Source organism: Calonectris borealis, chromosome 9 (genome assembly GCF_964195595.1).
Source record: "Calonectris borealis chromosome 9, bCalBor7.hap1.2, whole genome shotgun sequence".
Taxonomy (NCBI): Eukaryota; Metazoa; Chordata; class Aves; order Procellariiformes; family Procellariidae; genus Calonectris; species Calonectris borealis.
This window is the reverse complement of record NC_134320.1, coordinates 5,962,405-5,985,725: the sequence shown is the minus strand read 5'-3', so window position 1 is coordinate 5,985,725 and position 23,321 is coordinate 5,962,405. Positions and strand designations below refer to the sequence as shown.

General features: G+C 43.0%; 1 protein-coding gene across 1 annotated transcript in view; it reads left to right on the top strand.

The window, feature by feature from the left end:
• The first annotated feature begins 211 nt into the window (after positions 1 to 211).
• Positions 212 to 23,321, top strand: part of LOC142085779 (glypican-5-like) — a 392,228-nt gene continuing 369,118 nt past the window's right edge. The window contains exon 1 of the mRNA XM_075158095.1: positions 212 to 465. Within this exon, the coding sequence (XP_075014196.1) occupies positions 297 to 465 (169 nt within the window). The 5' untranslated portion in view covers positions 212 to 296. The remainder of the gene's footprint in view (positions 466 to 23,321) is intronic.

The window sequence follows — 23,321 nt, the reverse complement described above, 5'->3', positions numbered from 1 at the left end:
GGTGCCCGTGCGGCGGTGCCGGAGGCGTCCTGAGGGCTCCTTCCCTCTCCCCTCTCTCTTCCCCCCCTCATGACGGCAGAAGCCAATGAGCGGGGGGCGGCGGCGCCCCGCTCGGACCCCGCGGGCGGGCGGGGAGGGGCCGGGGAGGGCGACAGCGGCCGCTACTCGCCGAGGAGGAGCGCGGGAGGCGGGCGGGGGCAGCGCCGCCGCCGGGACTGGCGCCCGCCACCGCCGCCCGGCACACGGCCCGCGCCCCGCAGCGCTCCGGCCCGGCCCGCGGCCGCCGGGGGTGCGAGATGGCCGCTGACGGGAGCCGCGGGGTCCTGGGGCTGTGGCTGCTGGCGGCGGCGGGGCTGTGTGGCGGGGTGGCGGCGGGCAAGTCCCCCAGCTGCCACGAAGTGCGGACGGCGTTTCAGCTGCGGCAGATCGGGCCCCTCAAGCTGGTCCCCGACGTGCCCACAGCCGGTCAGTACCGACCCACCCGCGGGGTGGCTTCTCCACGCCGGGTGGTGCCGCGGGGCGAGGGTTGTTGCAGGCGGCGCGGGGCCGGGGGGCCGTGCCGGCTGGGCTCGCCTCTGCCTGCGCCCTCCGAGCAGCGGGATCCCCTTGGGCGGTGGCGTCCCGGGGTCCTCCCCCGGCTCCGGTGCCGCCGTCGGGGGCTGCGCGCCTGCCCGCGAAAAGCCGGTGCACCGCGGCTCCCTTCATCCAGCGCCGGCTTTCCTGCCGGTCGCAGGTAGCGGGGAACTAAGCGGATTTGGCACGCCGCTTACTAAAATAATTTTAGAAGACTTCCTAGGAAGAGAGACCGGAATGATTCCTCGGTTTCTACGTTGTGCAGGCATTGCTTATTGATCGCCACCGTAAGCACCAGATCTTTTTTTCCCGGTTTAAGACCCGTGTGATCCCTTTGCTAAGTACCTAAAGCAGAGGCTTCCTCCTGTAAAGCATCTCTTTCTTAGAAGGCAAATTAGTAACCGAGTCGTTAAGGAATGCTTGTTTTGCTGACCAGATGTAGGGATCCTCGGGCAGGCTGGTGAGTACGTTCTAACTTCTGAATTAGGGAGAGTTACCTTGCGTATGAATCATAAGGAAAGGCAGAGGTAACACCTTGGAGGGATACAGTCAACAGAACTTAGCTTTTGCTTAGTTAAGCACTAAGTCTGCAGTACTTGCGAAAGTTGATGAGTAGTGTGGTGTTCCCTTTTGCCTCACATGCGGTTCCTGAACAATGTGTGGCAGCAATGAAATGGAAAAGTAACACATGTATAATAAGAAAAGGTTTTTTTGCATATTCTGTAATTACCCTGTAGAATTCATTGTAAGGGGATAAAGAACATTTTAATGTCAAAAAATGATGAAACTCTTATGAATGCCTATGTATCTATCTAGATAACAAAGTCACATCCCTGACTCTTACATGTATTAAGAAAATGTTTACAGGAACTGCAATAAAAAAGCAAAGACTATCTCATAAAACAATCTCTAGCTGCTTCATGCAAGCACAATTGCCTGTAGGTGTGTGGTGGTGTAAACTTCAATTTGGGTTGTTCCTTTATTATTTTTTCACATAATTTTTTTTTTTTTTTTTGTTTAAAGCTGTTCAATTCAAAGCCTGATGAGATTGATGGAAAGACTTCGTGTCTTAAATGAGTTTTGGATATGTTTTCTGGCATGGGTTTCTATCTTGGGGACTAGATTTGATAGGCCGTTGGGCTGATCTCTTATGGCAACTCTTACGGCTGTAAACGATTGCGCAGTGCTGGTGATCTTTACCTTCGCTTTGCATAAAGTAGTTGAGATGACACATAGCTATAAAGTTGTCTGTGAGCAAGGAATCATTCCTCTTTTTGTGGCATGAAGAGATTTGCAGGAATGGCATTTTGAAGCTTAAATTATGGTACCGTTTCTCTTGTGCCAATAGAGGCATCAGATCGTGCTTGTCTTTGAGAGCGAAGTATGAAAGCTAGTAAAAAAAGAGGTAAAACAAGGCTTTTCATCCATTTTGATGCATGCTTAAGCCTCTTCCGTGAGCTCTTTCAGGAGGAAATTCTTCAAACTTTAACTAAAGTGATTGTTTTACATTGTCTATAAAATTCTAGTACTGTAGATGAAACTTGAGGAAAATTGTGCACTTCCAGAAGGAAGGTGTAGATGCTGTGATGCTTCAGAGAGGTTTCATTGTATTCTTGTGTCATATTGAACTTCCCTATTGAATAACAAGCTCTCAGAAAATAAAGAGCATGCGAGAAGGTGAGGGAGGGCAATACGCTTTTAAATTTTAGCTCATAAAGGTTTCTTTTGAAGAGGATGATTGGAACTAGAGGAGAGCTGAGGAAAAGTGGTACGTATTGATCTTCCCTGTTCGTTAAGTATACTCAGCTCCACCAAAGCTTGCGTGTTTTAATGGTATCTTGCCAGGCAGTAGTGCCTCCTGTCTTGTGCCCTCTTTTAATTAAATACTGAAGTGTTTTCCAGTGTTTTCATCTGGCAGCTATTGTCAGTGAATATATCTCAATACAACCTCCCTCCCCCCCGTGTGACATTGAGGCTCATTTTATTATGCATTTTAACAACACACAAATGTTGAAGCATGTCCCCTGAAGACTTCAGACAGTTGTCAGTTAAAGTAGAAGAGGGGAAGAGTGGTGGGCAGCTGAGGGTGACACTGGAAAGCAGCGTGCTCAGCTGAATCTAGTGCTGAATGAAGCCTGTGGAGAGCTTCCCACTAACTTCTGCTTGTGTGGGCCAGACCTGCACATGCACTGGGGTGCTTCTCAGTCCTCAGTTGTCTGCATGTTGTTTTTGGCTTGTTTTCTCTAGAAAGTAGAACTTTCGCAGTCCTGTTGTCTGTTTACTAGACATTTTCAATCACAAAAGTGTTGAAAGCCCTTGGCTAATCTCAAGCCAGTATTTATAGGCTAATATAACAAATCTGACAGAGGTTGAAGTCTTAAGGATTATTAAGTTCTTATAACCTTCAGGAAAATCAGCAGCTCAGTTGAGGAGAGAGGCCCAACCCAGTGCTGGGTGAGGGATCAGCAGGCAGACTGTCAGGTGTGTGTTTTCTGACTCCTCGTATGGGTGGTGCCTGTTTCACCTGTAATAATTAACTCCAAATAGTTGGGAGAGTTTGTAGCCTACACCCTCCTGTGGTATTAGTTGTGGTTGTAGTGTTAAAGTTGCACACTGATGGATCCCAAATACAAGCTTCATGGGGACTGGTAGCTGCTTCCCTATGTTACACGTGGTCTGCAGACAGGTTGCTGTGATCCTTAAGGGGGTAGGTGAGTTTAGAGAGGGGTGGCAGCATAGCTTACAGTGAGATGGAAAGTGGCTTTGGGCAGGACCTGCCAGCCTCTTCTATAAAATGGATTGGCAAGGGAAAGAGGAAGACTCCTGGGGAAAATATGCTTTTGTTTTTAAGGTGTGACGTGAATCTGGCAGCAACCTTTCTGAAAAATCACCTTTGCAAGAGACCTCTTAAAGATGCCTAAGAGCCTCCTCTTAAATTTCTCTTCCGTAGTTTCCCCAAAAGTTATTGGATATCTTTCCGAATCTAGTCCATTAACAAGTGCAGGACTAAGAAAGAAGAGTGTTTTGACGTGGGATGGATAAGAGGTCCAAACAACAGGTATTTTTGAGCAACAAATCTCCTTGGTCTGTCTGTAAGACTTTCTCCTCCACTAGTGGAGTCTGTGCTGCTCTTTGATAGTCTGTTTTTCTGGAACAAACTGAATGTTTCAAGGGTAATTTGCTGCAAATAGCAAACAGATTGGTCAGGTAAAGGTACTGCTGCCTTGGCTGTGATTCAGAGGAAGGGTTTTTTTGTGTGTCTTCCCTCAGACTGGAAAATGAGGTAATATGTTCCCAGTCTTGTACTTTGATTATCACAGGCTGAGCTGGGATGTTTTTGTAGGAGCTCCTTGGTTAGCATTTTGATGAGAGAGAATTATATGCTGTCTCCAAGGGTGAAGAGCTGTGTTAATCCTGCCAGGGGCCTAAGCCTTTGGTTCCAGGGAGTCTAGATATCTCAAATCTGATGTGTACTGCTACGTATGGTATTCCTCCCAGACATGGGGCTGCTGTTAGCGATACCCTGTGAGCCCTGGGTTATATTACAGTGTAACTGCACACTGGCACGGACTGTGTTTAAAGTTCCATTTATTCACAGATTTTTCCGTGGCATGGAGCACGGTGGTGGCTGGCTGTCACTGCTTTCCAAATTCACAGTAGAAAAACCTGAATGAATCCAACTGGAGCCTGCAACTTGTCCACTTTCAGGCAGTGGATTGTAACAGAACCAGAATAAAAGTAGCCCTCTTGCTTCCTTTGGTAATCGTGTAACCACGAGAACAACCTTTCTGTTTATATAGGCTCAGTTCTGTCTCTTTTGCTTACTGACTACTGTATGATCATGAAGAAAAAAAACAAAGTCCGTAAATATATGTTTATGTAATGTAGAGGTAGAAGAATTGGGCTGATTTCTGGTAAGCAAGGAAAATATTTGTCATTTGTGAAAGAGTTCTAGGAACTCCTGACCTTCTAAATAATCATTTTGTTGAGAACTACCAAAAGGACAACTTGCTTATCTTGCTGTTCTACCGCTTTACAAAGAGCACAGAAGCTGCCCAGATTGTGCTCACGGACTCACTTCTGAAGGGCAGATTTTGTCCTATTAAAAGCTTCTTTATTCTCTACTGTCATTCTGCACTTTAAATCAGCAGAAGCGTTCATTGCCATGTATGTGTGCTGAATATCCCATAGCAAAGCTGGACATGCATTAACAATTTATACCTTAAAACTATTTTACTTTCTGAATAGCATCAGGGAAGTCCTAGATTCCTACCAGAAGCTCCTTGCTGCATGTGGTGCATGCATTAGACTGGATCTCATCCCATCTCAGCCTGTGGCAAAGCTCCCATCGTGTTGAGAAAGGAGCATGAGCTAGATCCCTTTTGAATTTATCCAAGAATATCTATTAAACTAGCCATTTTATTATGAAATGGGTCATGCCACGCTTTATTTTCCTGTTTTTCTCTTTTATTACCACTCAGCTCTTTATTTCTATCATCTTAATGAGAACACTGTAATTCCCCCGGTAGAGGTGCAGTGCTGAAACACATTTTACTCACAGCAGCATTCTGTCAAAGTCACTCATAAGTCTGGTGTGTGCCAGATGTGAAATGTACTTGCTTTATTGGCTCTGGAAAGTTTTTGCCCCATCAGAATGAGTAACTAAAATCCTCTGGTGTGAACTGCAATTTATACTTGGGTTTACTGTTCACCTGCATATGTGGTTGTGTGGGACTGCCTTCAGTAGCGTGGATGAAGGGTACATCTAGGAGAAAGGGTTGCTGTATGAGCACAGTCGCATTAATGCTTAGAAACAGTGTAGGCTGGTTAAGATTTTAAGAAATGGCACCAAAAAAAAAAAAAATCTTGTTTCCATGAGGTTTCTTTTTCTTTTAGAAAATCCTGATAGTTATAACAAGTTTGTGAAATGTCCTTGGCATTACTTGCAGCTTGTTGTAATGGAAGGTTTTCTTCCTATTACACTTAGTATTTGCTTATTTATGGACACAGACTTCTTGGTGGTTTAAACCACAGACTGTTGACCTGTTGGAGGGAGTGGACTGGTCTAATGTGAGATGGATTCTTTCCCCATCTTTGTCATTCTCTGAATAGCCTAAAACAAGGCCAGTTGTACCTCAGTTTCCCCTTCTGAGGGCTGTATCATGGTATGTTATTTTGAGGGGTATTGCTAAAAAGCTGCCATGAAAGGGAGGTAGATCACAGCCAGACAAAGTATCAGTGAGTTATACCTTCATTTCTTCAGGCTGTCTTACACTTAATTCTTTCCTTATGTGGGGAAAAAGGCTAGAAGTTACCTTGGTTTGTGATGAACTGGAAGCTGAACCTGAAAGCTGTCCTTCTGTCACTCCTCTCATCCAGAGGCAGTCCCAAGGAGGAAGCAGGCTTTCCAGAGTCTCTGAGCCGTCACAGGCTGTAGTCCGCATTTGCTGCAATAGCTGTTCTGAGCCGAAGAAAAGCTATGCTTTTGCAGCCTGCAGCTCCTCTGGAGTAAGGATGCTTCCTTCATTAATCTTCTCAGGATTTTATAGCACTCTTCAGGCTCAGACTGTCACCAGAAGTGTTAACCTAAAGCTGGTGGTGACTGTGGATGCAGGCAAGACTCATGCCAGCGGTAATATCTTTTTCTCCCCTCTTCTTTTCCCATGCCTTAAATTTCTGTTTGACGCGGGACCAGCTGCCCACTCTGTAATGCCCTCCTGGGAGTAATCTATACGCAAAAAATCTGTTTAAACTTACTTAGTGCCTCGTAAAGATGGAATTGCTGTTCCACTGCCAGATGGAAATCTATAGTTCTCATATCCGTGAGCGTCAGAAAAAGTGGTGTCCTCAGTGACTTGCATGAGCATTTGGTCCAGGTGAGTAGAAGACTGGCTTAGTTATTCAGATCAACCTTTCCTGTAAATGTCTTGGGAAGGAATCCAAGAATCAGCAGAGAACCTACTCTCCCCGAACACACAATCTTGTTATCAAACTGAGTCGAGGGAAAGAGCCAAGTATTCCTGCAATTCACATGGTCTATTCATTCTCTCAAAAATCTCTGCTGAAAAGACTGTGTAGTGGTTTTTTTGTTTGTTTGTTTGTTTTTTTCCTATGGTCAGCTCAAGATCTGGTGACTCCAGTGTTGAAATGGATCTCAGGATGGAGAACAAGCTTAAAATACTGGTGGCTTCCAAGAGCTGCCTCTGTAGCACCTTATGTGCCACTGAAGTTTTGCCATCAGCTTGTAATCAGAAAGTAATAGAAAAATCTCCCTCCCACACCCCCACCCCAGTATTGCAGGGCTGAGCAGTCAGTTCTTAACCAAAGGGCAGTACTAATGAAAAGGCATTAATGTGATAAGTGGAAACAAAGTTGGCATGATAATAATCACTATATAAATCAATAAAATAAATACATCAAAATGAGTAAAAGCTTTTATAAAGATTAATCATGAAAGTTGGCATGAATCTGAGGATCTGGAAAAAGCAAGGATATGTGTAAAATGCACCCTGGGCAGTAAAATGGATTTCTTTTTTAAAAATGGGTTTGCTTTTAGATGGTATAAAACTAGAGCTATAGTTCCAAGTATTGCAAAATCTTTGTAATTGAATCTTTCTCCCATGAAAGCACAAAATGACTTGATAAAGAGGCATATGTTTAATAATACTTCAAATACATACTCATCACTTACCAGTTTAGAGCACAGCATCTACTTCTAGGGGAAAATATGAATTTTGATGGATCAGAATCAATTTCCAAACAGCACCCAAGCCCATGACACAGAATTTATACTTAGTCTCTCAATCTCTGTCAACTTGATTAGGTATCACTATTTAATATGATAGAATCGTCCTGATATCTATAAGGAGATATTTACAGATATTTGTTTCATTCACATTAAAGTAACTTCTGAGCTAACATTTAATGATTTATCTTCTTAAGGATTAAAAAAAGATAGGGAAGCCAGTCTGTTTACCACCTTCTACCAAGCACTTAAGATTTAATTTTTTTAAGGCAATGTATTATTTGATGGAAAAATGCAAAATATTTCTGCACAATATCTTGTTCTGTTTGGATCTACAAAAGTAACCTGAGACCCAAGCTAAGAGCTGGGTCCACAGGATTACATAGTACAGACTTAGGAAGACAATGATTTTCTCTCCTTTTGTGTCCTTCATGACCCAGGGTGGTCTTCTGTAGATCCAGGTGTGCTAGGAGACTATGTATAGTCTGGACAGGGAACTGACTTGTGTTGTGTGTGGAGTAAGGGTAGTAGGACTGTGTGCCAAACTGCTCTGTTTTTTAGAAGGATAACAGGTGTCCAGAATATTTTTTTGTTTTTTAAATGGCTGCATTTTGTTGGTTTCAAGAGCTAAATATTTTCCGTAGCTATGCTGGTACTTGGAATTAGCCCTTTGTGACTGAACTGCTTTAGCAACACTGGTCCTTACAGCCACTGTGTGGAAGAAGGTAAGGACAATATTTGTATCCTTATTTTAGGGTGTCAAATGAAACTCCAGTGGCTGAGAAGACTTTGCCAATTCCATATTGAGTCCTGTAGTCTAGTGGCATCTGATAGCAAGTAAACCTACATAGCTTAGAAAAGCAGTGTGACCAATTCCATTGCTCCATGGTTTTCTTCAGCAGACACTTCAGCTGCCTCTGGTGGGTTTACTCTTGAGGTGAGAGGTTTCTGTACTTCTGTAGTAGCGTAACACCCAAAGGCTCACTCTGGATTGAAGACGGTCTCTTCTGTACAAGGTGCTGCACAGCCATGCCAAGGGCTTGCCCTAGCAGTCTTACAGACAAATTTTATAGAGCGCTTGACTGTCCTGGACCTCCTTGGGGCTGTAAGTGCTGTTGTATAGCACCAAGCACCTTAGCAGTATTTAGAAAATGATTTATGATGGAGCCATCACAACCTTGCCTCTTATTATGGATAAGCACTATGCGTATACTTCCATGAGAATAAATCCATCTATTTTACTCTTTTCAGTACATCAGTTTTAAAAGATGGTTATTAATTACCTTCTTAGCGTATTTGTACATGCATGATTAATGTGTAAAGTTTTTACTTGTGAGATTTCAAGGTACTAGTTCAAAGAATACAGAAGGAACTTAGGACAATGGAGGAATTTGAAATATCACAGATGATACCGTTAAATTTATTTGCTACTTTGTGGACTTGAAAGTCTCAGGAAGTGTCACTAATACATACAATATCCTCGGGTTCTCTCTTGCATTTTGATAGCTAAAACATAGGAATAAGAGCAAGTGTGGCCAGGCAATTGCATAAGAACTTCAGAGCTGTAGAAGTCAGAAAATTATTCTCCTAGAAGTTGTCTTTAATCAGCCTTTCCCCTGTTTTCTTTTAATGTGTAGTTTTTAGCCTGCTTTATATGATTCTGTGCCATATTCTGCCTTTCTGTGTTCTTACTGGGTTTCCATTAATACGGATGGTCAACATATATATGCATTTGAAGTATGTATATATGGATTTTTGGTCTTCTAATGACTCTGCTTGCTTCCTGAGGTCACGGTCTTTCCCTCTCCAGAGTTCTTCCATCACATGGTGGATGTGACAGCCGTTCTGGAGGGCCATCCTTCTCCGAGGAGCTCGTTCTGACAAAGAGCCCCTGCTCTGCTGTGCAGACCACTGTCAAGTCCTTTAAAAACAAATGAGAGACAAATTTCAGAGAGCCGCGTTCCGAACCTGACAATATCAGATAGGTCATGGTAGCTTTGTTTGGCAGCTAGTTAAATTGGATAGTTCGGCACATCCCTAGATGTTAATGGTTAAATGTATTCATTGTTCCAACAAGGGCCCTATTCATAAGGGGACTATTCTCTGCTCGTTATGCATGCATAATTCCCATTAATGCTACTGGGGGTTAAGTGTGTATAGTGAGGGGGGAGAATGAATCTTATGTTTACACATCCATGTTTGCACTCAGAGAAGAGGTTTTGTAACGCATGAGAAATTGATTGTGTTTTGACAGGTCCTTTAACTTTAAGGAACTTTAAATCTCCGCTTTAAAGAGGGAATGAGAATGGGGGAAAATGTGACACTTCTATAGCTGACTACCGTCTCGCACACCATACTTTGTGAATGATTAGAAATATTACCCCAGTGCTATTACTAGAGAAGCCTTTTGAAAGTAACTAAGTGCTTGGAAATTCAGGGTTCTTATTTGGCTATCAAAATAATGACTCAGAATCTTTAACTTTAGGCACAAAGTTTTGCAAACTTTTGACTCGTGTTAATCAGGATGACAAGATTTTGTGATTTATATACAATATGGGTATTTTCCATAGAAAACCTTCAGATTAAGATTCCTCACTCTTAGGTGCACATCAAAGTCGTGTAAAAGCCATAAAGAAGCTAAGCATCGCCTAAGAAAGCCTTTCAAGTTCCAGAAAGTGCTTGAACTACTAAGGGTTTTGAAGTGCTCTAATCTCTGACATGGGTGACGTGCTAGGCTAGCACTTTTTTGTTTTGTCACAAATCATCCATGCACATAGTGCAAAGGGACCCTGACAAAGTCATTTTACTTTTGAAAAGGGCTGCTTTTTTCATACCATTATGTCTCCCATTCACATCTACATGTTTGCTTCCACTTTGTTCGGGTCTAAGTAGCAGGGCATTTGCATAGTCTTCCCTTTGTTCTCGGTAAATATGGAGTAAAATGAGCAAGATCCGTGCTGTGAAATTAAAGCTCTGCTCTTGAGAGATCTTAAGGGCCAAATCCTCACAAAAGGTACAGCAACATAGTGCCAAAGGAACTAGCGTCCAGAACAGCTTGCCCTGGGTGTTTGTGCTAGGAAATGTGAATAAAGGGAGAGTAATCTGGTGAAGACTGGGTGTAATTAGAAAAATACACTGCTGGGAGCTGCTGAAAGAATAGCATAATAGAAAATAGTGCTGAAATAGACCTGAAGTGATCATCTGGTCCATTCCTGCTACTTGCAGCCAGGATAAGCTGTGTTTAAATCAGTGATAGAAGATCACAACCTTCTTAGGCTGTTTATTCCAGTGCTTAATTACCTTGCTGCTTTGTTTTTTTTTCCTAATGCAAAACCTAACTCTCCCTCGCTAAAATACAGGCCTTTTGCTTCTTATCCTATTCTTAACACCTTCCTCTTTGCAGTAACATTCATGTACGTGACAACTGCTCTGGTTTGTTCTGCTCTGAAAGTGCTTTACGTATTTGCACTAGTGACAGATATAGCATTAAGCTTTTTTTGTGTAAGTCAATCCAGCCTAAGTTTGGGCCATATGCAGTCCAATGAGCTTTGTAACTAACTGCACGTGCTCAGAGTCTGAAATAAATTTGACATAAAGTGCACTAGTTTAACCTGGAATGAATGAAGTTAATTCAAGATATGGTGACTCGTTAAGCATCATAACTTGATTTGGTGTTTGAGCCCAAAGAGTATGTTTCTTCCTCCTTTGTAAATTTTAGAGTATTGTGAAGAAGGAATTGTGTAGCAGGCATGTAGTGTGGGGATATCAAATTCCATGCTCATTAAAGCAAAATAACTAATTCACAGATTTGTCATGTAATGGTAGAGGGTAGCATGCAGAAAAAGCAGTTTTTAGGTGATCAGACTCTCAACAGCAGTTGAGTTGCAAGATTGCTAGTGGAAAACTGCAGTGTTGTAGCACAGCAGCATGGAGATACCTGGAGACATGTGGCTTATATGAAGTAGGATGTCTCAGGGCTGCAGTGGGGCATTTGCTCCCAACTTGAAAAAATTATGTATTCACCCTAGACTTTGCTGGTAGTAGTTCGCTATATTGCAGGAGTGTAGGCCAGAAGCTGGAAATCAGGCTATTGAAAACAGAAGAAGGTGACCAAAGTTTTAGGTCTTTTGCAAACAGAAACAGGATTTCTAGAGCAAGGCTCCAGTTTTCCAGGTAAAGAGTGGCTCTAGTCCTTAACCCTTTGTTCTTCAATGTGTCACTGTTCTGGGGTGTTCGTTCTTGAGAAATGTTTTATTGTTACTGATGTAAGGAAATTATTCTTGCTTTGTGGCTGAAAAAACAAGGCTCAAAGAGATCAGGATTGTTTATACTTATGTCTCCAGGTGGATTTGGTCTTGCTCCAGCATGCTCCAAATAGCTAGAATCCACTGCTGTGCTGCAAGCAGCATAGCCATACCTGGCATGATGCTGTGCCTGAATTCAGATCAGAGCTTCCAGATCAGAGCTTGTGTCTTGCCACTCCAAAGCATGGATGTCTGTCTGCAAAATACTGTGTGGCTGTACTCCACATGACTTGTCCTGGGAACCTGTGAGAGGATGAAATCTCAAACCCTTCTGTCCTGTGTTCCAGCCCCATTGTCCTTCCACAAGGAAATGGAAAAGATGGGAACTGGAAGGCTTGAGTCATGTTTTCAGAAGGGACAGGGCCTTGCTAAGTAACATTTGGGGAACAGCACCCAGGATCTTCTATGGCTGCCCTGTGTTGGCAATCGAAATATTCCCTCCTTGCAACACACAAGATGAATCAGTTTTTCAGAAGTGCAGAACAGCATGTGCTTTTTAGTTATCTTCTATTTTTACATGGGCAGTTAAAAGGAGAGGTGTAGTAAGTCTGAAGGCAAGAGAACAAAGCATACATAGAAAAACCACTCACTTCCCAAAACAGAGTAGGGCTTTTAAAAAAAGGGATTGAAAACATTGCTCTCAGAGAAAGGCTTTCAAACTTCTGCTCAGAGAAGACTTGACTTTAGTCTCCTAATCTTAGTTTTTGAAGTCTGGGAGAAAAAATTTATCTGTTACCATTCAGAGCAGCCCAAAGTTGTATTTGGCTGAAGTATTGCATTTTCAGTTTCAAGCTGCAGTAATCAAATTTACTCTTCCTAACCTGGTTTGCCCTAGATATGTCAAGAAATATAAACATTTGCCTTCCCCAAAAAGTAGCTGTGGTTTGACTGTACCTGCTTGTGATCTAAAGCTCACTGGGAGCTCCCCCCTTTGCTGGTCGTGGACCTGCCGTACTCTGTGGCTGTCTCTGATAGAAATAAACCCCAACTGTGATGAAAAGTGTCAGTGCCATTTGTTGGCAGGGCTGTTGGCTTAGATTTGGAAAGTTTATTCCAGAGTCACTATCACAGGTGCCAAAACATTAGCTGAGTAGCAAGGACTGAATAGGGCCAGCTCGTGTCAGTTTGGCTGCTGTCTCTCTGATGGCTGCCATCCTCAACCCAGCTTCCTTTCTAACTGCCTGCCTCTGGCCTTTCCAAATGTGGATTGAGTGTAGCCAGCCAGTGTGTATAACGGGCTTCAAACAGCTCTGACATGGTGGACTGCTCTGTCCATCTTGAATGATTAGCTCTAAAGCATCAGTAATGCTGTTAGTCTTGAATGGAATAACACAAGCAAGAAGGGAAACATAATCAGTTCAATGTACTGTGAACGTACTGGTTTTAGTGATGTAAGGGAAGAAACATGATTTCTTAATTTATGTAACAGGTGCATAGGATCAAAATCAAAAACAGGCTCCCAGAACACGGAACACGCACATAGCTAAAGGCAGTCTCCACTAGGAATTGCTTGCAATCTAAGCAAACAGATGAAAGGCAAGTATCCTCCTCTTTTACATGTGGGAAATAAAATGTGGAGACTAAGGGACTTGCCCAAGAAAAACATACATTTTCGTATTGCCAAGCCTAGGAGCCCATCAAAGGTTTCCACACTGGTTTTCAAAACTTGTTGGTCTGTGGTCCCAGCTTAAAGGCTTTTGGAACATCTTCCAAAGGATCCTGCGTCTCCTCAGTTTTTGGGAAGCTGCATCTGTTTCAGAATCCATAATCTTGGCTTAAGATGTCCCAGCAAGATACAGGCCTTCCTGCTGAACATGCTGCTGGGGTCCAGGAGCAGGTGGCAGGATGCATCATATGCAGCGAGCTCAGCTGCTTTCCAGCTTGGGAGTGTGGCTGGTACTCAGAAATAGGGGAATGGTCCCTTCAGGTGGGATTTCAGGTGGGACCTTCTTTAATCCAATTCTTCATTCCTCATTGCTGCTGCCCTGGGGGAAGCACCAGGTAGAATCTGCTCCTGGTACAACCAGAACATTTTCTGTGGTCTAGGCAGACAGAACAAAGCAAAGCAAAAACAAGTGAGGAAGGGCAGCAGGGCCATTCCCACTCCTGACTTCAGAAGAACCATGTGTATAAGTGGACATACTGTCATGGCCTTTCATTTCACGAGGGCTAGATTAGCTTGCTAATAGGCCCTTGCTGCTTTTTGGACCCCTTAATACTGTCACTGACTCCTTGATGTGTTTGGGGTTTTAACTGTTTGACCTTCTATTGATTTTAGTTGAATGTATGCAGCTAAAAATCACAAGTACTTGTCTGAAATCAAGTGCATGTCACACTAAGGTAAGTAAAGTGTTTCTAAATTCTAATTCTTTGTAGGTTCATTCTTCTGTTAATTTTGACTTTCTTATAATGGGAAGTTGTCTGGGATTTCCTGGCTGTGCTCTTGGAACAGGATTCACTTAAGAGTTTGACCCAAAACCTGCTGAGTTCAGAGCTGTGTTAATCTTAAACTACTAAATCCCCTCAGAAGCATGAAGCACAGTGTTCTGTCTTTAGCTATATTTAGTTGTTTTTTATATGGCTGTTGATGCCACTGGGTGTCTCCATCGGCATCAGGGGGTGCTGAATCAAACTCTCTGGTATTACTTACCTCGCCTCTTTCCTGCCCTTTGTGCAAAATATTGCTTATGTGGTCTAGCATGGAACAAGTGATCTGAGAATAAATCTAAGTTCAGCCTAGACCCTCAGAAACTGGCTACTGGTCTCTTGTATGTGACCTGTGGGGCTGTCAGCTGGTACTTTTGGGGTGTGGTGAATGGTGGTTGTTGCAGGCTGTTGTCTTCATTATCCTTAAGTACTGTGCAGTTGTCCTGCACTTTTCAACGTGGCATAACTCATATTCAGCTCTGCCAGCCTTACCTGCAGGGATGTGTGGATGTGCAGAGGAATAGACTAGCACAGAGTGAGTATTCATCTCCAGTAGACTGTCATGTATGTTGGGCTTTTTCCTCTTTTGGCTGGGTTGTCTTCCAATGCCTGTGCATCCAATTTGTGGCAACAAACTCTAGTTTTAAATCAGTGTCACTGCTCCTGACAGCGGTGGCATTATCTGCATAAGGAACCAAAGAAAGGGAACAAAATGCAGAGACCTTGTGATACTGTAGCCTTGCTGTTGCCTGTTTTAATTAATTACTATGTCATGGGTGATGAAGTTGAAGAATTGGCCCTAGTGAGGGGTGTCTTGCCTAGTAATCAGTTACTTAGTTTTGGTTCAGCTCTGTAAATGATTGCTGTTCCTTTTGTGTAAATAGTATCAAGAGCTCATTGTGCTTTTCTTCAAATTTTTGGGTATTTCACCCAGGTTTTTAGAGTTTTCCCCTTTCTTCTCCCTAAAAATAAAGAAATAAAATGGAAGGGGGAACGGAATCTTAAAGAAATTAGTTCAAATACTGGTGAAAACTCTTGACAGAAACTGTCCAGTAAGCCTATGTATAACTGTTAACTTTTGTGCATGACTTGAGAATGAGAAATGGCCAAACTGGTCAAAAGCATTTGGAATTTGGGCTGTAAAATTAACACTTCCGGGAAGACGGATACATATTTTTAAAGGAAAGAGAACGTGTTGTCTGAGCACTTGGCTTCATGTATGGCTTTCATGTGAGATGGCAAAAATGGAAGTATTCAAATCTTTGGGGGGAAGGGAGGGTTATTCCTCACTTATTGTTATTCCTCACTTCTCCAACACTATTCTTGCAATTTCCCCTTCTGAGGCTGTGGCCTAAATGATCTAATAGTCCCTTGGTTCCTTTAGATTTTTCTTTGCTTTTGTTTCTTCTTCCAGTCTAACCTTCTTACAGATTTTTATGGTGACAAATGAAATGAAAAAGATAAAATGAAAAAGAATATGAAATACAATTGAACATGAACGTATCAATATCTTTGAAATTTTTTGTGCTATGCCACCTTACATGGATCTTACCACAGCAGGTAAAGCATATTAGGAAGCAGTTCCTATAAAAAAAAAGTCATCTGTCATTGGTAAAACAGTTGGCGTTAACATCTGAATTATCGTTAGGCTTCAAAGTTGAGATGAATGAGGCAATTCACAACTCTCAAAGCTATTTTATTTCATCTCCCTGTAGAACTAGATAGGCAGCCTCGTATTGATTTGCATTTGGAAATTTTCTTTATAACTGTACATGGCTAGAAACCTACATCTTTCATTTAAAAACAACTTCAGTTTTGCTGTAAACACTATAATCCACAGTGTGCTACATAGCTGTGTTTCAGTTTAGACTTTCCACCATATGTGGTTTCTGTAGCACTTTCTTTAGGTACTGTCAGGCAGAGTTCTGTGGCAGTGAAATGCTTTCCCCACTGGAGAGCAGAAATGCAATTGTTAGTTTATTGTTGTCCTTGGATGATATGGAGCAGGAAGATTTACTAGACTCCTCTAGAAAATATTTTCTATGTATTTATGACTTTTGTTGGTGGAAAAAATATATGGGATTTTCTGTTGTCAATGGTGAGACATAATGAAAGATGAGACATAGTAGACTCTAAATAAATTAATGAAAGTTCTTGTAATTTTTCTCTCACCTCTGTATTGCAGTTATACATGTTGTCCCAGGAAAGTTGAGGAAGGAGTTGGCATTACAGTAAATAATGTAGAAACGCCCTTGATGTAGACCCACTGACCTTTATCAGCCTAGATTGTTATAAAACGTACTTTATGTGCATCAGTCTAGTTTTCATGCTTTTGTATCAACTCTAGGAGGAAAGAGAAGGATAGATCCTCAAAAGTGTAAATCTTTTGAATTTGCATGTACCCTGGAGTTAGCAAGCCCTTTAGCGTTCACAGTCTTACTGTCACCAAGTCTCCCAGATAGGCCCACAAAGAATTTGTCTCACTTAGCACTGGGCTGATGTGAAGTTATTTCAGTTAATCAGCATTAAACAATTTATCACCTGTCTATAGGAGTGCAAGATCAGGAGGTAGTGACCACTGCTCTCCCTTGGGCATGGCGGCTAGTGCTTGCCCTGCCCAACACCTGGCACTTACCAATCTGAATCTCTTCTCATCTGCTTAGTTTTAAACATTAACTGTTTGGACTGAGATTCTGTAAGGTGGGTTTCATGCCTTCTGGTACTGAAATTATGTCGTTTCTGAGATCAGGGCTGGCAGGGGGGAGGTGGGGGCAAACTGGTCCAGAGGAGGGAGGTTGGTGGCCAAAAATCAGAATACAAGAGCATTGAGAACCAGGCAAGCAACAGAGGGAAGTGGGGAAAAACTTGGAGAAAAAGTACTTAGCAACAGGCCTAACAACGCTGCATTGTGCAGATGCTGCCCTTAAGACCTGTGTATTTTGGAGAGTTCCTGCTCCGGAAGCTGATCACGGCCAGTGCCTGATGGTCTCCAGCTGTCCTGCAAGCTGTGGCACTTGCCGATGCTGCCAACTCTTTGGAGTCATGACATCTAGTGCTTCTTGCTGTTCCCCTTCCTTTCCCATTCAAGGTTTCCACCCCCCTTGAATTTGCTGGCATAATTCCAGTGCAATCAAAATGGTCCTCCCATTTTGTGGGTTTTTTATAATTTTTTTTTTAGGTCTGCTCAAGAACTCTTGAGCTAATGCAAACTCTTTGACTTGACTAGAGTTGGAAGTAGCTACACATGCTAATAGTTATATTAGTAGGTCATCTAAGTAGTGCTTGATAAAACTGGAGGTGTTTATCCTTTAGCCTTGATTATTTCAACTGGAGTAGCACACCTGGTCGTAACCTTAGTGATGCTTCAGTGTATTTTAGAATAACAGTGAGAACGTAAAGTCCACTGACCAAGTTAAACAATACCTCTGTTAATGTACAATATGAATCAAGGGATTGGGGGAAAGGAAATGTTCATGGCTTTTATTTTCCAAACTGCACTTGTAAGCTGTATATATGCATGTTGTCAAGCTGCATATAGAGAGAAGGGACAAATTCAGGCTCTGCTTTGGTATTTCTTCAGCTTTTTGGCCTTTAACATACTGTTTGTCTATGTAATCTTTATATTAAAGCTGATAGTGGGATTATTTTAACAAAATAGAAGGAAGAGTTAGAAACAGATTGGAATGTCCTTTCTGACTAGTCAGAAAATGTGCATGTGAGGGCCTGGCCATTGTTTAGCTGAGGCAGGAAGAGCAGACATCTCCCTTTGACTTAGAGAAAGAGTCTCTGTTCCCTGGAGCCTACTTGGATGTTACCCCTTGCTCGTGGGCGCAGAAGGTTTATAGGGTTAGTTGCTGTTTAACATACCACAGTCGTTTGCACCAGTGCATAACACTGTGCACCAATCAGTCTGTTGCACTTGCTTGTTGATTTTTCTCGTAATTCCTGGCATACACTAATTCATGGCATGCACCATATTTTAAACATTGGCAAATCAAATAGTAGCTGTTTGACTATGCACGCATTGTGCTCGATGAGTTTAATATACTTTGTGTGTCTTTCTAGTTGAAAACATTTTATTAGTTGCAGTGGGACTGAGCTGTGCTGTGAGGTTGTGCATAGTAAGCTGTGCTCCTTGCTAGGTGAGAATGGTTTATGTTTCTGTGGATGAGTGTTTCTTGACAGCAGCTTTGCAGCTGAAGGTAACGATGGCTTTAGCACTGCTGGGGCACAAGAGCTATGTAAAGAAAGGACCTCACAAACTTCTGGCAGTGACAGTGGCTGGATTCCCTTTCCCTGGTGTGGCTTTTCTCATGCACCAAATAGTTGCAGGGGGAGCCCTGGTTGGAAATTACTTCCTTTTTCATTTGATTTGGCCTCCTCCCCTAAATTAAGTTGGTTTTAATTGCTGAATTTTCCTCTAGCTGAGGCAGCAGCTGCAGCAGACAGATGAGTCTCGAGGAGGACAAAGTATTGGCTCCTGTTCAGCTGGGCCAGACACAATGCAAGGTACTTCTGGCACCTTCCTCTGTGTTACTGAGGTATAATCAATCTTGGAGTCTTTGAAGACATTTGTACAACATGAAAATCTTGGGCTTTGGACTAAAGCTTTGTTTGGAAATACTGTTGAAAAGTTCATCAAAATACAAAGGAATAAAAACTATCAGAAAACAGATTGCACTAAGCTTGCCTTCTGATCATGCTTGCTTAGGAGTATTCTGTGCAGTGGAAGCTATAGGCTCAGCTTGTTTTAAAAAAAAATCAGCCTGTCTTTGAAAAAGTCGGTGAAGGTAAAGCAGTTAGCATGTGTTAAAAGTCTGGCTTTCTGGTTCCAGAGTGTAGCTTTTACAGTGTGTATAGCATTTTAAAGACAGTGCAGGGCAGTTGACATCTCCACTGTGTGTTAGAAGAACTATTAAATTAAATGGTCAGCTAACAAAATGAATATATATTTAGCTTTTGGAAGAAGTTCATTTTATTTGATAAACAAGTCTATCTTTGCTTTGAGGAACTTATACTAATTCAGCTAGCTTTAATGGCCAGTGTCTCTTTGACTTTATTTGTACCAAAGTTCAGAATGGAGCCCAAACTCTCTGCTGATTTAAAATAAACAAAAAATCCCCAAACAACACACAACAAAATATTCCACAGCCAAGCAACCTGATCTGGTTAAAGATGTCCCTGCCCATGGCAGGGGGGTTGGACTAGATGACCTTTACAGGTCTCTTCCAATCCAAACTATTCTGTGATTCTATGATTTCAGTAGAGCTGGTAAGGATGCGTAGTTTTCTGTGCATTTGGCACCTTAAGTAATTTATAATTGTGACAGGGAGGTGTTTGAAGGTGATGCCTTTGGCATATATTAAGTGTTTTAGGGTTGCAGAGGAGTTTTGAGTAGGGATCATTGTTGCTTTCCAAAATACTCGTGCTTTAGACTCCAGTGCAGTATAATTTTTCTTGTTATTCTGAATGTGACTTTGTTTTTCAAAGCGGAGCAAGATACTTTATCCTGTCTTTTTTATAATAACAGAAAGGTTGTAAAGTCTATAGTTTTCCCACTTTAAAAAATAAAAAGCTTAGCCACAGTTTTAACCAGAACTCAAGGGAAAACCAGACTTGAACAGAAAAATAATCGTCAGAGTGATTCTTCCATCTGATCTGAAGCAGAAAATTGATTAGTTTTAGGAAAGCTATAAAACTTTTAGAATTGAAGCTGAGGCATGTACAGTGGAAGGTGTTCTGCTCTGTCAGTAAGAAATAAGAAAAAGAAATAGAGAGAGGTGTCGTGGGATGCAGGTGCTTCACATCTATGGCATAGAGTTAGTCTAGCAGAGGGCTCCCATCATGGTCAGGGAGCTGGAGCACATGTGGGAATAGAGAGGTGGGTGGAAGGGAAGATTAAGGGAGATCGTATTGCTGTCTTCAACTATCTGTTAGGAGGAAATAGAGAAAGTGGAGCCAGATTCTTGCAGGCACACGGTGATATGCTGAGAAGCAATGGACGCAAGTTGGAACACGGGGAATTCTCACTAGGTACAATTTTTTAATTTACTTATTTTTTTACCACAAAAGGTGGCCAACTATTGGAACAGGGGCCCTGAAAAGTTGTGGGGTCATCCATCCTTGGAGGTGCTCAAAGCTTGGCTGGATGAAGCCCTTGTGTAGTTTGACCTGCTTTAAGGGGAAGGTTGAACTGGAGGTTCTTCCGAACTAAATTATTAGTTAGGAAATAAGCTGGTGCTTTCACTAGCTTGGGGAAAGCAGGTGAGAAAGTCCTAGAGAGAAATTAGCAGGATCAATTGCTGAAATAATGCTGTTGGTAAGTTTTCTTCCCTCATTCACAAATGGTGCTTGTTCTCTGGTGTATGGAATGGCTTTGGTCCTAAGCTTCAAGGAGGAGTTTGCCCATAAGGTTGTCTCCCTATTGCTGATCGGCAGTGCCAATAGTGAGTAGAGGTTATTGCTGCGGCACTGTGGGGTGCTGTCTGTCTCTGGGGTGAGAGCTGGGGTGCTTAGCCAGTGCCTCAGCAGTGTTCATGCAGTGTGCCGCTCGGTCACCACCGGGTCACTGTGTTCCTCCCCTCTTCTTTTTCTGTTGGAGAGAGTATTTCATCATTAAGATGAAAGAGATGAGATAAACTAATTTTAGTATCAGAGTTATTAAAGACTTCAAGATATTACTAATCAGTTCTAATTTAATCTCAGCACCCAGGCATGTATGGCACTGAAAACTTTTATTAGGTGTCTATAATTATGTTAAAAGTGATACCCCCAGGTTAGTATTGAAGCAAGTGAAATTGCCAAGCTCTGTGCATGGCAGCACTGACCTGACAGTACTGCTAGGGGAGCGGGGTTTGCTCTTCGCTGGTCTTCTAATGCTCTGTGTTTTACATCAGGCTCCTTAACTGTCAGGGGCTTAGTGCTGTTTCTATTTAAGAGTGCCCTCTGCATCATTTTGGCTCTGGACCAACAAAAACTAACCTTCCAGGCTCCTGGAGTATTCATCGGAGGAGATAGCTGCGTGGGGTATCCCAGGAGTGCAGTTCCAGCTGAGATATCCGTATTCTTCTTAAAGCTTTCTGGAGGAGATGCACGTTCCTGTGGTGCCTTGGTTCAAAGGGGAATGCTAGTCACAGCACTGATAGCCATACGTAGCTTCCTTGCCAGGAATGGCACGTAGTCAGCATGGAGCATTCTGTATTTCAAACCCTTTTGATACAGGTCTGAGCTTTGCAAAAACCTTTCAAGCAAAAATCGAGAGGGCTGCCGTAAGGAGAAATGCTCTGAGTAACAGCAATGCGGCAGTGCAGATGCCGAGTAACATTTACAACCCCTCTGCTTAGCCATCTATTTGCAAAACTGACTTAGTTGCTCAGCAGTCTGTACTGTAATTTCACATACGCTTTGTGGTGCCAGCTCAGAGAAGTGGTCCTTCCCTGACCCCCAGTTCCTTGTGACAGAACAAACACATGTTCATGGGGGGAACTGGATCAGGGAACCAATCCAAGTTAAAATTAGCCTGGCCAAGAAGCTAATTTCAACCTGGGACAGCTTCTATGGCAGACGAGGGCAGGCGAGCGTGCCCAGCCAGTGACGAGTGCGCAGCCCTCCCGCTGCTGCTTTTAGCAGCCTTTTTAGCTTATGCCAGTGTGCGGTGGTCTTGTCTCAAGGGCTTTCAGCGGGGTTTAGGACTTCAGATTTGAGTGGGCAGAGTTGTGTTTTCCTATTTTTGAGATTGTATCAAAGCGTGAAACAAATCCACCTCCAGAATGGTTTCCTGTGTCAGCCCAGTCTGTGACAACTCTGATGTGTTTGTGAACTGATATAAAAATGTGAGTTTATTGAAATATTTCACTTTGGTTTTGACCTTTTTGACATAAATTAGCTGCACTTTCATATGAGAGTTGTTGTAAACTGGAAGCAATATTTTCAAGTCAAGTGAGACGTTTCAACCAGTTTTTATTTTTTTCCTGGCAAGGGAGATTTATTGAAGTTCCTCCCTGCGGTTTTGGTCTCAATGAGCTGGCCCTGAGCAGGGCCTGGTTGTTTGGACATTTTTCTACTGCTTTTCCAGTGTGCACCCTTGTACCCAGTTTTTCATCGTTGTCAACTGTATGTGCCGTCTTGCTACGCGTTAACCTGCAAGGCCAAATGGTGAGGATTAACGCACTGTAATTGCTCATTAGTATTTCTGTCCCAAGGCCTGGTCCGGATGCTCCATGGTGACCTGGCTGAAATCCTCTGGAGGAATATGGCCTTCTGGACAATGGGGGCTGTTTCCATCCATTCGCGCCCTCTGGTCCCGTTGTTGCTGTGTGGGGAGGGATTGCCAGCAGGGTTCGCGGCGATTTAAAACCAGAGATCCCCTTGGGCCCGGAGGGGTGGCGGGCGGCCCCGGGGAGGCGGTGTGGGGACAGGCCAGCTCCGGGCCTGGCGGCAGGGGGGTGCCAGTGCCTCGCTGCTGCTTCGGGCCCGACCTCGGGTGCTGTCGGGCGTTGGTGGGGTGGGAGCGGGGAGCTCGGCCCGCAGCGTGGCACCAGCCTTCCCGGGAAAGGGTGTCTCCTTCCCCAGAGCCCCGCGGAGGCCTGAGGGTTGGGGACCAAGGCGGGCACCTGTGGCCCCTTTCCCTCAGAGCTGCTGTTTCCACCTCGAGGTGGAGGGAAGGTAATGACTGAAACATGCCGGCGCGAGGTGTCCTGCTGGGGTGTTCTTACTTGTTTTACTGAGAAATTGCGTCAGAAATACCTGCTTTTTAATATTGTGTGACTGTTTTGGCTCTGGTATTTTTTTATGCGTGCCTCTGGTTTTGGATTTGCTCTACTTAATAGTCCTTTGCTTTTTTTCCCTCCCGTTCTTAAAACATATATTTGTGAAACATCAGAATATGTTTATATGTAGTCTGTAACAGCTCCTTTCTGGAACTTTCTGGAACCTGTAAATCCCATGGTGTAGAGCAAATAGAACCTGAGTGTCCATCACAACTCTGTGTGACATAGGTTTCCTAATCAAGGACACTTAAACTTACTGAAACGCACGCAAAGATGAAATGATAAAGTATTCTACAAAAATTAAGTTTTTAATCAACTTTCAACTTTCTCTGTAGTTGCGAGGTGGGAGTGATTTCAGTGCCTTTACGTTACATATAGGCAGGCTAGAACTTGGTTTCAAAAATTTCAAGGTTACTGTTAAGTAGATGGAGATCTACTAAGTTTAAAAATTTTTTTTTGGTTCAGGTGAATACTTGTTGACTTTCACTACAAATTAAGCCTAGA